The sequence below is a fragment of the Onychostoma macrolepis genome, chromosome 12 (genome assembly GCF_012432095.1).
Source record: "Onychostoma macrolepis isolate SWU-2019 chromosome 12, ASM1243209v1, whole genome shotgun sequence".
Taxonomy (NCBI): domain Eukaryota; kingdom Metazoa; phylum Chordata; class Actinopteri; order Cypriniformes; family Cyprinidae; genus Onychostoma; species Onychostoma macrolepis.
In genome coordinates this window covers 27,508,600-27,521,778 of record NC_081166.1, presented here as the reverse complement: position 1 = coordinate 27,521,778, position 13,179 = coordinate 27,508,600, and the positions used below count along the sequence as shown (strand labels likewise).

Below are 13,179 nucleotides of genomic sequence, written 5' to 3'. Positions count from 1 at the left end.
GAGGGTACCCTAACCCATGAGCAAGTGATCAGATAAGGAACCAGGGGCAAATGTGAGCTTACAGGTACAATTACAACAACAACAAATATACTATAATATAGGCTACTATAATAACACCTTCCATTCTCGCTCGGTCTGCAATAGTGTAATGGAACGCACTGATGACTTATCATGTCTGCACGAACAGGGTGTGCGGAGGTATGCAAATACATACACTGACAGGCAGGCAGGCAGCCTATCGTTGCCCTCGGATCGAGTGATATGATTGGACAAACATTTTATGGTCCTAAGCCTTCCACAGACGATATATAAATACATTTAGACAACTTAACTTAGTGATTGCTATCGGAATGTGAAGAGACTTACAACCAGTATAACAAAAAAAAAAAAGGTTTTGAATCACATCACCTACCCTTCCTTTAATGTAGGGCGACTTTAGCCCTAAGTTCCTCATATGTGACCCTGGACCACAAAACCAGTCATAAGTTGCATAGGTATATCTGAAACCATAGCCAAGCCAACAATACATTGTATGGCTCAAAATTATAGATTTTTAAAAGATTTTATTGTGCCAAAAATCATTAGGATATTAAGTAAAGATCATGTTCCAGTAAGATATTTTATAAAATTCCTACTGTAAATATATCAAAACTTAATTTTTGATATTTAAATACAGTTTTTCAAATAAATTTGTGGTCCAGGGTCACATATATTCCCTGACTTCCAATCATACACTCTAAAAAATGCTGGGTTAAATACAATGGTAAATATTGGACAGAACACATGCTGGGTTGTTTTCAACTAACAGTTGGGTTAAATGTTTAACCCAACCTTCTGGGCAGTAACCCAACCGCTGGGTTCGTCCATATTTTACCCAGCGCTGGTTTGTATTTAACCCAGCATTTTTTAGAATGTAGCTTAGTGTAAATCGGTGTTGGCCATAGGGACACAAGATGCTCAGAACAGATTGAAAGCCTGCCAATCGTAGTAAGCCTTACACTTTTGGTTAAAAAAATCATTAGATGTTCTATATTTGTCTACAACATCCCTGGGGAAAGAGATAGCACAAGAATCCAGATATAGACTTACCACATAAGCCGGTGTATCAACATATGCTGTTCATTATAAATGCCTGAAAATCTGTTTCACCATTCAGTCAGCAAACCATTTTGGAGTTTAAACAAGAAAGAAGCCTAATCATATACTAAATATGCAATATACGTGATCTTTGAACTGCTTCTTTGCTTCAGCAAAGTGCATGCTCTCTAATAAACCCCTTCAGCCACTGGTTTCTTCTGGAAGCAATGAAGTGATGCTACAACATAAGCACAGTTCATGATAGGAAGATCAGATAACAAGGAGAAAAGCAGACCATAAAACCACACTGAATTTGAAAAGAGTTTGCGAGCCACTTGAGAATCTCATTAAGCTGGGTTGCTGTCTACACTTTCAATTTATGGAAATTAAGTTGGTGATAAGTGTTAGGTGGACTCTTATGGGTCAGTGAGTACAGAGACTGAATAGATTTACATGCCTTTATTAAAAATATACATTTCTAATGACTAACTGGATAAATGTATTGTGTGTGTGTGTGTGTGTGTGTGTATATACACACATATACACACACACACACACACACACACACACACACACACACACACATGCATATGTCCAGTATATACATATGATCTTCATATAACAGAAAGAAAATAAGAAAATCTTAAGTGTCCATAGTTCAGGAAACATAATCTAACAGTGACGTAGTTCTTAACATGTCATTAATATATATATTTGAAACCAAATCTTGTTTTTGTTTTTTCTCTCTCTCTGTAAAACTCTTTTTTCTTAAATTATTTTCAAATTGCATATTTTTCCTATTTTAATTTTTGTTTTGAAAGTATGGTAAATACTGGTAAAATGTACCAACAATGACATTGAAAAATATACACTTTTTGATATACCATTGAAATAACAGGTAGCCCATCTGAATTATATAACATTTAGGCTATCCATCTCATAGTAGCCTACCAAAATTTTATTAACAGTAGAAATGAAATCTTATTGTAGTCTTCAAATCTGGGTACTGTCTTATGTTTTTAAATCACTTACAGAGGAAGTTTGTTCCCATCAGACTAACATGACAGTCACGACTCCTGCCGCTGTAAGCTTTTCTTTTTCTTTTGTTTTCACTCGCGATCTTTACATCACACATTACATTACATATTTCATGGCACACTCGTTTTATGCGTTTTTGGCGCCACCTATTGTTGTGGGTGTATTACTGACATGTCAAAGTCTAGACCCCGAATATAAGACAACCGCGTTTTTTCAGATGTATTTCCAAGAAAAAAAAACATCGTCTTATATTCGGGTCAATACGGTATTTAATAATGTAGTTCAGACACACACTTAATAATAAACCAAGGTCACCACTATATTAGCATCCATAACAGTGACTTTTGAGGCCAAATTAACTGTAGGTTTTAAGATGAAGAGCCACACATTTAGAATTCTTGGATTCAATTTAACAAAATCCAAATAAAAAATAAAAGTATACTCTGGTAAAAACTATATATATTAAAAAACAAAATAAACAATCTGATGTAAGGCTGAAAAAACAAGAGACACTAGTCTCAATGGAACTTAAAATGGATTTACGTTCACTAAAATCAGTTGAATATGTTAACAAGAGAGATGTGATAAAAGAAAATAAAAAAATCATTTTCTCAGCCTGGACACTCACTTCCCTTCAGTCCTTTTTCAACTTGTTCCTCTAAGTTGAAGGAAAGGGTGTTGATGCAGCTTCTAATAATACACATGAGTCAAGCCTTTGCATAGCCTCATTACCTCCAATTAACAGCCAAAGGTACTGGCTTGAATTCACTATTACACATTGAATGCAATTAGATGCTCAGTCAAAGTTATCATTTGCAGAACAAATGACCATATCATTAATTAAAACATTAGCAGTGAAAGAAGTAGTGAGAATTTTTCATCAAGCAACTTTCTTTACTAGCTACAAACTGAGTTGAATATACAGCATTTTTGATAGATTGACAATTCTTATACAAGGAATTAGAACAAACGGTAATCATCATACAATTAAAAAAACTTGGATTTAATATTCTGTTTCATTTGGATGAATATGGGTTATTACTTTGGAGATTTGACAGGCAGGTTAGTAGGCAGCAAGTATGTGATTATAAGGCACAAATGAAGGATATGATACTGATTGTCGTTCTTTACAACTGTGGGTATACCTAAATGCAATGGCATGTTGTGAATTCCCTTTTTTTTTTTTTTTTTGGTTAAAAATTGCACATCCAATTGAGAAGACAAACAGTGCAGACAGAAAAAAAAACAATGATATTGATATAGTGCCATCTGCTGGTGCAACATGCAAATACTTGGTAAGATCTCTTACAGATCTTTAACAAATGCAATACATGGTAAAATTATTTGGGTGTTTCTTTCAAAATAAGTTACTATTTTTGCAATAAATATTTAACAACATTATATTATGAGTCACAGAATGAGGTAAAATACATAAGTGCACATTTTAAGTGATTTCATTTTTGCAGGCGTCAAGATTCAAGTTTTCTGGGAAACAGTACAAAAAAAAAACATCCCTGATAAGGAGAATCAAATCACAGTTTAACAATTTCCCAACATGCTCCTGTTTTTTTTTTTTTTTCACAATTGCACATACTGGTGTTATATTTTCTAGCTGCATTCCAATAACCAATTGGGAAGGAAGAAATGGGAAAAGACAGATGATAAATAAGAATACATAATAAAAGTTAAATTAATATAATTAATAAATAATAATAATTAAAAAAAAAAAACATTTGCAACATGCAGCATTTTTAAATCAGATGTAGCTCAAAGTGCATCACGTCAGAAAAGCTTTTTTTTCCATGCTAGTTTCATATGGCTTTTTATGCCATTTTCAAGAAACGTTTCCATTTAACTATTTAATAACAACAATATTGTAGTATAACCATCAAGTAAAAATTAAAAACATTTTCCTTACTTTTAATAAATCTAAGTGTACACAAGTTTATAATTTTCTTGATGAACTATATATGGCATTTTCAAGGTATTTTAAAATAAATGAATAGACAGGGCAAAAAAACAGTGTGTCAGTGATAAAAAACAAACAAACAAAAAAACAAAAAAAACAAACATAAAATCTGAGTACAGTAGCACCACAAAATCAGCCCGATCTCTCTCAGATCTTCTCAGTTTCTAGGAATTCTGATGGATCAGTCAGACTTTGAGATTGCTGCCCGTATTTAGGAAGCCCATTAGCTGTGCCTTTCTTATTCCGCTTCTCAAACTCCTCAGTGATCTCTGCTAGAGTCCTTCCTTTGGTTTCAGGCAAAGTGCAAATGACGAAAATACATGCTGTCACACAAACTCCACAGAAGGGGATGAAGCAGAACTGTCCCAGGCCGTTAACTATGAACGGAAACGCCATTCCTATGAGGAAGAGGTTAAGCCACATCATGGAACCGGCAACCATGTAAGCTGCGGGACGTGCCATTTGGTCAAAGAGCTCGGCGGGGAGGATCCCGGTGACCCCTGCGGGACCCATGCCAAAGCTCAAGATGTAGGCGAACATGCAGACCATACTCAGATAGGGCATGCCGGCCACTTTGCCCTCCAGCGAAAGAGCGACAGTGAAGACCACCGCCCAGCAAGCCATGAGCAGATACCCGCCTGCGAGGAGCAACCTGCGGCCAACGCGCTCGATCAGGAGATTACACACCAGAGCAGACGTGAACTCACAGGCACCCGTGCCGATCGTGACATACTGAATCCTGTCCATTGGAATACCAACTTCTTGAAAGATATAGGAGGCGTAGAAGTAAATGGAATCATTTCCACACAGCATCATGGCACTGCTGGCCACCATTACGGTGCAGAGCTGCCTGCGAAGACTTCGGTCACTGAACAGCTCCCACGGCGTTTTGGCACGGGCTTCGCCTGCTTCTGCGCGCTCCTGGAGAATCTCTTCCATCTCATCAGTAAAAACGCTGCACGCTCGGAGGCGTTTCAGGGCTTGACCGCACGCCTCTCGGTCTCCTCGGTCAATGAGCAGGTAACGCGGGCTTTCAGGAAACCAGGGCAAGGTGACCAGCTGCACTAGGCCGGGGAGAGCATTGCTCGCCAGCAGATAAGGCCAGAGAGATTCGCTCCCCAAAACTTCAGTCAGACCGGTTATCTGGCCCATCAAGATCCCTAGAGCAGTGAAAACAGCAGAAGAAAAGGCAACAGCACCTCTCATGTTCTTAGGGGCACTCTCTCCGAAGTACATGGGCTGGACGTTCATGCTAACCCCAGCATTGACCCCCACCAGCAGACGAGCAAGGATGATCATCTCAAAAGAGCTAGCAGAGCGACTGCACAGAGCCAGGACTGCACTCAGAAAAAGGAAGCAGTTGTTTAGCAGCAGTGCACCTTTACGTCCGCACTTAACAGCCATTGGGCCAGCAAGCAGGGATCCCAGAAGTCCTCCGAGTGAGTAAATGGAGACAATAAAGGTCCATATCAGTGTCACCTGACTGGACTCAAGAGCTGTACCCCATCTCTTCATACAGGTCTCATTAATGAACTTCTGCACATAAGCTGTGGGTGCATTAATGATTGAAATATTGTAGCCATACTGAAAAGTGCCACCAATGGCTGCAGAGCACACAGTTAATGCAAGAGTGCGTGTGCAACCTCCTTGCTTCATAGTGTCACTCATTTTTAAAAAAACAAAAACGTTTTATATAGTCAAAGGAGAAACAAGCAACTCACATGTAATATATGTGCCATTATTAAGCAATTATATATATATGTATATATATATATATATATATATATATATATATATATATATATATGTAAAAATTCCAGCAGGAATACACACGTGCAGATCCTGGTGATCTCCTGTCATTGAAAAGAGTGATGCAGAATGAACTTCCTGAAAAATGACGTCAGTCTGTTGGTATTTCATAATAAGAGTCCCTTTTCAGGCTACCATCAATACGGTTCAGATGAACGCTGTAGAACGGCCCGCACGTGAAAAGACTACAGGCTACAACAAACCAGTGGCCTAGCCACAAGTGGGCCTGGGGGCCTGTAGAGTTTGGCTATGTCCGCCACTGCAACAAACCTTCCTTAAACTGCAAACCGTAACACTAAAACTTTCTTACAGTGATCTGGAAGACACATGTATGTGTAATATAAAATTAGTGCATTTTATTTGATATTATTTATTTGATTTATTTAATTGAGGCATGCATGTTTTTTTTTTTGTTGTTGTTTTTTTTTTTTGTCTCAACAACTACTGTAGTACACTAGATCCTACACTAGATCCAGGGGGAGAGCTTGGAATCAGAGCTAGTAACTGATTACATGTAATCTGGATTACGTTATCAGATTCCAAAAATTAAGTATTTGTAATTAAATTAAATTAAATTACATTTTAAAATATTTTATTATTTAGACTAAAGCTACTTTTTTTTATTGATTGTATGATTACATATTATACATACAATAGCAATAAATTATTTATAATTGATTCTCCCTAATTCTATTTTTTTTTCTTCCATCTTTTTAAATGTTCCTTTCTAAAATAGCCTACCGCTTATATACACTCAGAGAGTCTTCCAGTTTTGTGGACATTCACACAAAGAGCAGTCAATAGTCAGCATTTGACCACTGGATTAGAGCTGTAATTGGGCCTTAAAAATTAGGCCCGACAGGGCCCGAGCCCGACAAGTACATTTTGATTGACAGCTTTTTAAAAGCCCGAAACCCGTTTAAAGGGGTCATATAATGGTACATGCACTTTTACAAGTTGATTGTACTGAAATGTGTGTTAGCAGTGCCTGTACACAACCATCATAAAATGATAAAAATCCATCCAGTGTTTTTTTTTTAATCTCCTTATTTGTTTTACCCTGTCTCAAATCAAGCCGTTCGACCGTGTGACGCCACACGGTCGGACGCCCCTCCCACGATGGTTGATTGACAGCAGTGTTTCAACACAGACCCGCCCTTGCTCGTGAGCGAGCTGTCAATCATAGTCCGCGCGTCATTGTTGATATACGCTGGAGCTGTCTATGAGCAGAATGGCGTCTAAGCGATTGTGGTGTTCTGTTCTCGGGTGCAATAATGAACACAGCAGTCATTTTGATGTTCCTAAGTCCGAACCGCTGAAGACACAGTGGCTGAGTTTTGCTTTTGAAGGGAATATTCCCCACGAGCAACGTCAATGTTTTCATGTTTGCGCGAATCATTTTTCACCAGACTGCTTTATAAATGAAGGTCAGTATAAAGCTGGTTTTGCTAAGAAGCTGCTCCTGAAAAAAGCAGAGCCCGGCCCGAGCCCGTGTAAAATGATATAAATTAAGCCCGAACCCAAAGATCTTCAGCTCTACACTGGATTTACAAAAATCATTACAGGTTTAAGAGGTGTTTCTACATTGCATCAATTACTGATGAACACATACATTTTCATTTGAATTAACATTCAGTGGATTATTTAACCACAACGACACTGGCCAAACAAATAAATATAGTAAACAATATGATAAAAACGATAGATCATGTCCATGTTTTTGCCACAAAATTACGCTTTATTATGTATGGAAAGCACATACTCTATCTCTCCCGCTCTCTCTCTCTCTCTCACAGACCGCACATACATCACAGTTACAGTTTACATACACACTAGCATACATCCCGCTAATGTTGTTAGCGCTACTCTGACGATTTTATCAGTAAACAACTTAAAAACTACATGACTTCTCACAAGCGAGGTAACAACAAGGGCGCTGTTCGTGAACAAAAGGAACTAAGTTTCACTATAACTAGAGACATTGCTGCCGAACACTATTGAGAGACGCACAGAGGTAATCCCTCTCCCTTGCTGTGTCCCAATTCGCATACTATCCGTCCTAAATAGTATTCGAAAATAGAATTAGTATGTCCCAAATCACAGTATGTTTAAAAAAGTATGCCAAAGATTCCCGGATGGTCTACTACTTCCGGTTAGAATTCGAAGTACAGATCGATGCACACATAGACATAATAAATACTATTTATTATGTCTATGGATGCACACTCTAACGGCTAATATTGCCCATAAAACATTGCGCGGCGGACGAGGAATCGATCAGAACTACAAACACGCATAAAACGTGTTAAAAAAACTACAAACATGGCGGACATGCGAGACCAACGGACAGGTAGAGAAAGTGATTTGAGTGATAAATAATCAGTGTCTAACCTGATTAAAAAATAATAATTGAATGTTATCCACGTTATATTTCATCTGCAGCAAGACTGTGAACTTTTATAATGATACGTTTCGTCATTAACTTTTAAATGCATCATTATGCAAACACATGAGCAGAGTTCTTGGCGTGAAAGACCCGCGATGTGCTTCTTTATTTCTCTCCAGTACGGTAGGAAATCAAATTAAACCAAATGTGGATAATGTTAACTGTGATAATATGATTGACAGGGCAGTTTAAACAGTGACAGGATGCACGTAACTAAGCAACAGAGCGTCCGTTAAAGAGGCAGTTATGACGAAGTAGTATGTCCCAAAGCCTGCCTACTATTCTGCTACATACTCAAAAGTATGTACTTTTTCTTCACAAAAAGAGTACATACTTTTAGGGCATAGTATAAGTAGGCGAATTGGGACGCAGCACCTCTCTCTCTCTCATTTCACCACGTTAAGCCGGCAAATGTGGTGTTTACATGTAATAATCGTAATATGCGTTTACCTTGGTGCGGAGAGTCTCCGTGTCAGTAAACGATAAAACAAGCATCTTCCCTCTGAAAACGTGTCGCATTTCGGGGCAAAGCAAAAAAACAACAACATCGAACAACAATATAAAATGCTGTAAAGTATTCATTGGTTATCCTAAAATTAATTGAATTACAAATTATACTACAACTGAAAATACTGTATATTGATAAACTGTTTGGCGTGATGATGTTTAATGTCTCCGACAGCACCTGTAGTCCCATTTAGCAACTTGTTAGCAACCGTCTTTTTTAAGAAACATAACAGCTTAAAAAAAATCACGAGTGTGGTGTAATTGGTGTGTTTTATGTCGTAGAATAAAACGTGAAAGTATATTGTGCCTGTGTGAACCACGGACCTTATTTTAGGGATTTAACCAAAATCCCATTCAAAAAACCCATTGACTCTGGGACTTTGGAACCGGAAGTGCTAAAATGCTAACTCGCTTCCGGGTTTTCGCCTACAAAGTGACATCATAGTTCCCCCACTGTATTGTGAGTAGGATTATTTCTTCCGCATTTCATCCAGCGCCTCCGTTGCTAATTCCAAAACGTCATTTTAAACCTAGTAACAGAGGCTTGAGCCGTTGATAACAGATTAATGCAGTTAATACAGTTAATAACTAATTTAAACTTTAATGATGCATATTGCTTAAAGGCACGTAAAAATTAAATGTTTGCGGCCACATGAAGCGGTTAGAAAACATAGATTTGAGGATTTCCTTGAAGCACGGATAAAATAACATTTTGTGTACCAATCCTAACAAAATGAGAGCTGAAATGTGGTACTTTGTTCACTAAATAAGTTTAATCTTACCATATCCAAAAACTCCCTCACTCTGCTGTTATTTAAATATGCGGGGATACGTTTTTAATTAAAATATTCATATTAATCAAGGATTTATTCACTTTTAATGCACCTTATTTCGAAATGTACAGAAATACGTGCTTTAAATGTCCTTTAGTTATGATTATTTAATTTATTCACTATACTATTTATAATGTCTCATTTCAGTTTTAGTTTGTCTCTAGTTTTGTATTTATTCATGAAACGGTTCCTGTAGCATGGATTAAAATTCATATACAGAGTAAATCCTTCACTGAACATGCTAAAAATAAGTTTGAAACAGTTGTCGGGAGCGCGGTGGTGGTGACGCTGAAGACGAGCGACCGTGGTGCTGTAGTTCGTTTATAGCCTAAGTTTAGCTTTTCAGTTCTGGTGCTTTTATTTCGGCTTCAAAATTCGTCAAAGTTATATTATCTTGTCAAGATTATCTTGATGGACAAAACGTGTAAGTTTCATGAACTATGGTTGAAAACAGAGCTTATTTTTTGCGATAATCCAAAAGCCTATGGAAAAATCCTATTGGTTTTTTGTCGAACCAGTTTCATGCTAACCGCCGATCCACCTACAAAGTGACGTCATAGTTCCCCCACTCTATAGCGATTTAAGTAGAAATACTGGACGAATGCCTTGAAATATATCATCTGATCGATGTCTTGAGGTGTGGCAACCGTAGTATAAGCGGAATAATTGACTTCGGTCCGTCGAATTATTAGAAAAATAATGCACACCCGAGGTGGTGATTTTTCTAATAATCCAACGGCCCGTCGTCAATTATTCCTTACATGTAGTACTATGTCACTGGGAGGCTTTTGTCTTTCAAACACGTTAAAATGCAAAATTCATTGTATTTCTTATTTACATGTAATGCAGGCATTTCCGTTTTTTACCTAATATATTTACTTGAAGTACCTCTGAGAATTGAAAATACATATTTTAGTAATTAAGAATCACATTTACATGTTCATGGTTTTATGAAATTGGTTAATGGTCACATGCAGGTACATATATATATATATATATATTTTTTTTTTTTTTTTTTTTTACTAAGTGTTTATTTTGATTGATGTTATTTTAAAATGATTTATTTTAATTTTACATTTTTATAATTTAATTAATTATTAGCTTTTCATTAAACTCACAAATCCCCATGCAGTTCCGTAATCGTAATGTTTAATGCATTTCATGTTGTTAGTTACAGTGAATGGAATATATTTTCTTTCTCAATGCATTTTTATATCAATATGCTACAAGATTATCCAATTTAAATCAATGAGATGAACAAGTTAGGTCAAAAGTAAACAAAAAAATGATCAAAAAGTAGTTTGATTATATTACCTAAAATGTGTAATGTTATGGATTACATTACTAACAACATTTTTTGTCAATCATAATTTGGAATCAGTAACAGACTGCAATTTGTAAGTAATCTACCCAAAGTTGATAGTGCAACACCAGTGTACATGTTAGTACAAACACATCTCTGTTCCTCAAAATTAAATCATATGAAGCAATAATCACTTACTGGTAGTGACTCAAAAGGAAGTGAGGTGGACTCCAAGATGCCAAAACAACAAGGACATCTAATCCATTTAGGATGGATATGTTACAGGATAAATTACAGAACAGGGATAGCTTACAGAACAACCTATGCATTCACATAAGGTATTTGTAAAGAAAATCATAGCACACCTTCTGTCCAGCAAGGTTAGCATATTAATGAAAGGCAGTAGTTTGCAACCTAGCAGAAGAACAATGTTAGCACAGATAAAGAAAGCTTAAACAATAATGGAGCCATATGAATGTTACTTACTGTTGCTTCCAGTTTGCATTTGGTTACTCAAAGGTCAAGCACATTCAACTGAGGTTTCCTGCCTTGCCCTACAAAGACTGAGATTTCTTTGGATTCCCTGAATCTTTTCACAATGATGTATGGTAGTTGGTGAAAGACCTCAAGTCTTTGCAATTTTGCATTGAGAAATGAGATTTTTGACTTGTTTGACACTTCTCTCATGAAATTTGGCACAAAGTAATGCCAAAATCACAAAGCCATGATCCAGCTCTGCTCGCAAAGACTGAGATGCTCCTTTTATACCCAAACATGATACCCTCACTTATTACCCATTCACCTGCTTATACTGTGAACTGTTTCAAAACAGTTTAAACTGGATATTCTATAACCTTTTCACTTTTATGTTGCCTCTGTCCCAACTTTTTTGGAGTGTGTTGCAGCCAACAAAATCAAAATTTGTTTTTATTTACAAAATACATTTAATTTGGTCAGTGAAAACTTTGGCAATCTTTTCTTTGTACTTTTGTCAATTAAATAAAAGTTAAAGAAAATTAACAAATCACAGATTCTCGATCATCCCAACTTTTCTGGAATTGGGGTTGTATATTACTGATAAGATAACTTACTTCAGTGTAGGACTTATGGCATAGGCCAGTGAAAGAAGCATATTAAAAAAGGTCAACAATATGTTATTGTATTGTTACAACACTAAGAGGCTTACATTAAACAAATTAGGCTAATGAGCAACCGTTACCATCAGTAAAAATAAGTATTAACAATGACTACGAAAAAAAAAAAAAAACAATCAATGCCAACTTGTCTTCATGCTGTACTGCCAAATATAAGTGGTGATATGATTTTCCACCACATGAAGTTCTGTGGTGGGTTTTGAACAATTTTGGTCTGCAGAATGGACAATGGTAATTAAAGCAACAGCTCTGCCATCTCTGAAGGGCAGCCCCTTCTGTTGCTATACCAGCAATTCCCCTTTGGAAGTCCCCAATGCCACTGACAGATTTACAGATACACAAAGTAATAAATAAAATGGAAATGAACATGCCAACTGAAATAGTAGCTCAGCAATATATAATTCAAGAGTATTATTCTGTATTACAGGTATTTACAGATTGGTCAAAGGAGCCAGAGTCTGGTAGAACAGCAGCAACATTAGGCTAAATATTCCTACCTGTAAAATAAAAATTGCAAAAAGATGATCAGATCATGTGTCAGTATACACTACTGAGTTATTAGCTATCATACCAGCTCTACAGTGGATCGAAGTTGTTAAGCCAGCAAGAACTGTGATGCTGACTCAATGGCTGCTCTCATTAGCCTATTGAATGGTAAATCTGAAGAATGGCAAGATTTAGTATTTAAGTTTTACAGTGTTTGTTTAGAACAAGGCAGTTATATGGAGCGAATTTTGTGCCAATATTCATCAAACAAATCCAGTGTTTCGAAAATAATCTGCTTTGCAAAGAAAAACTCGACTTGTAAACAAACGCAAAGTGATTTGCAAATACACAACTCTATTTGAGAGAAAATGCAGAGGTATGGACAAATATATGTATTGTGTGTTGCAACTGTGAGACTCATTTGCCTTTTTATGAGGAAACTTGGCTTGATTTTCTCACAAATGCGTGCGGGCTGATTTTCTCACGCGTGCAATTGAGCAACTTTCTTTTCCAAAAACAGCAGATGGCGCTGTCGGTCAATTTACGCTAGTCTCCCG

At 36.8% G+C, this 13,179-nt stretch overlaps 1 protein-coding gene across 1 annotated transcript; it reads right to left on the bottom strand.

Annotated features, from left to right (window-relative positions):
- Positions 1-3,238: 3,238 nt before the first annotated feature.
- Positions 3,239-5,842, bottom strand: LOC131551029 (solute carrier family 2, facilitated glucose transporter member 11). Its single transcript, XM_058793621.1, has one exon. It carries the CDS (start codon positions 5,750-5,752, stop codon positions 4,232-4,234), a length of 1,521 nt encoding a protein of 506 aa, XP_058649604.1. The 5' UTR covers positions 5,753-5,842; the 3' UTR covers positions 3,239-4,231.
- Positions 5,843-13,179: the final 7,337 nt, after the last annotated feature.

Excerpts from the sequence above, each read along its gene's own strand:
- LOC131551029 (XM_058793621.1), bottom strand. The coding sequence starts at position 5,752 with ATGAGTGACACTATGAAGCAAGGAGGTTGCACACGCACTCTTGCATTA.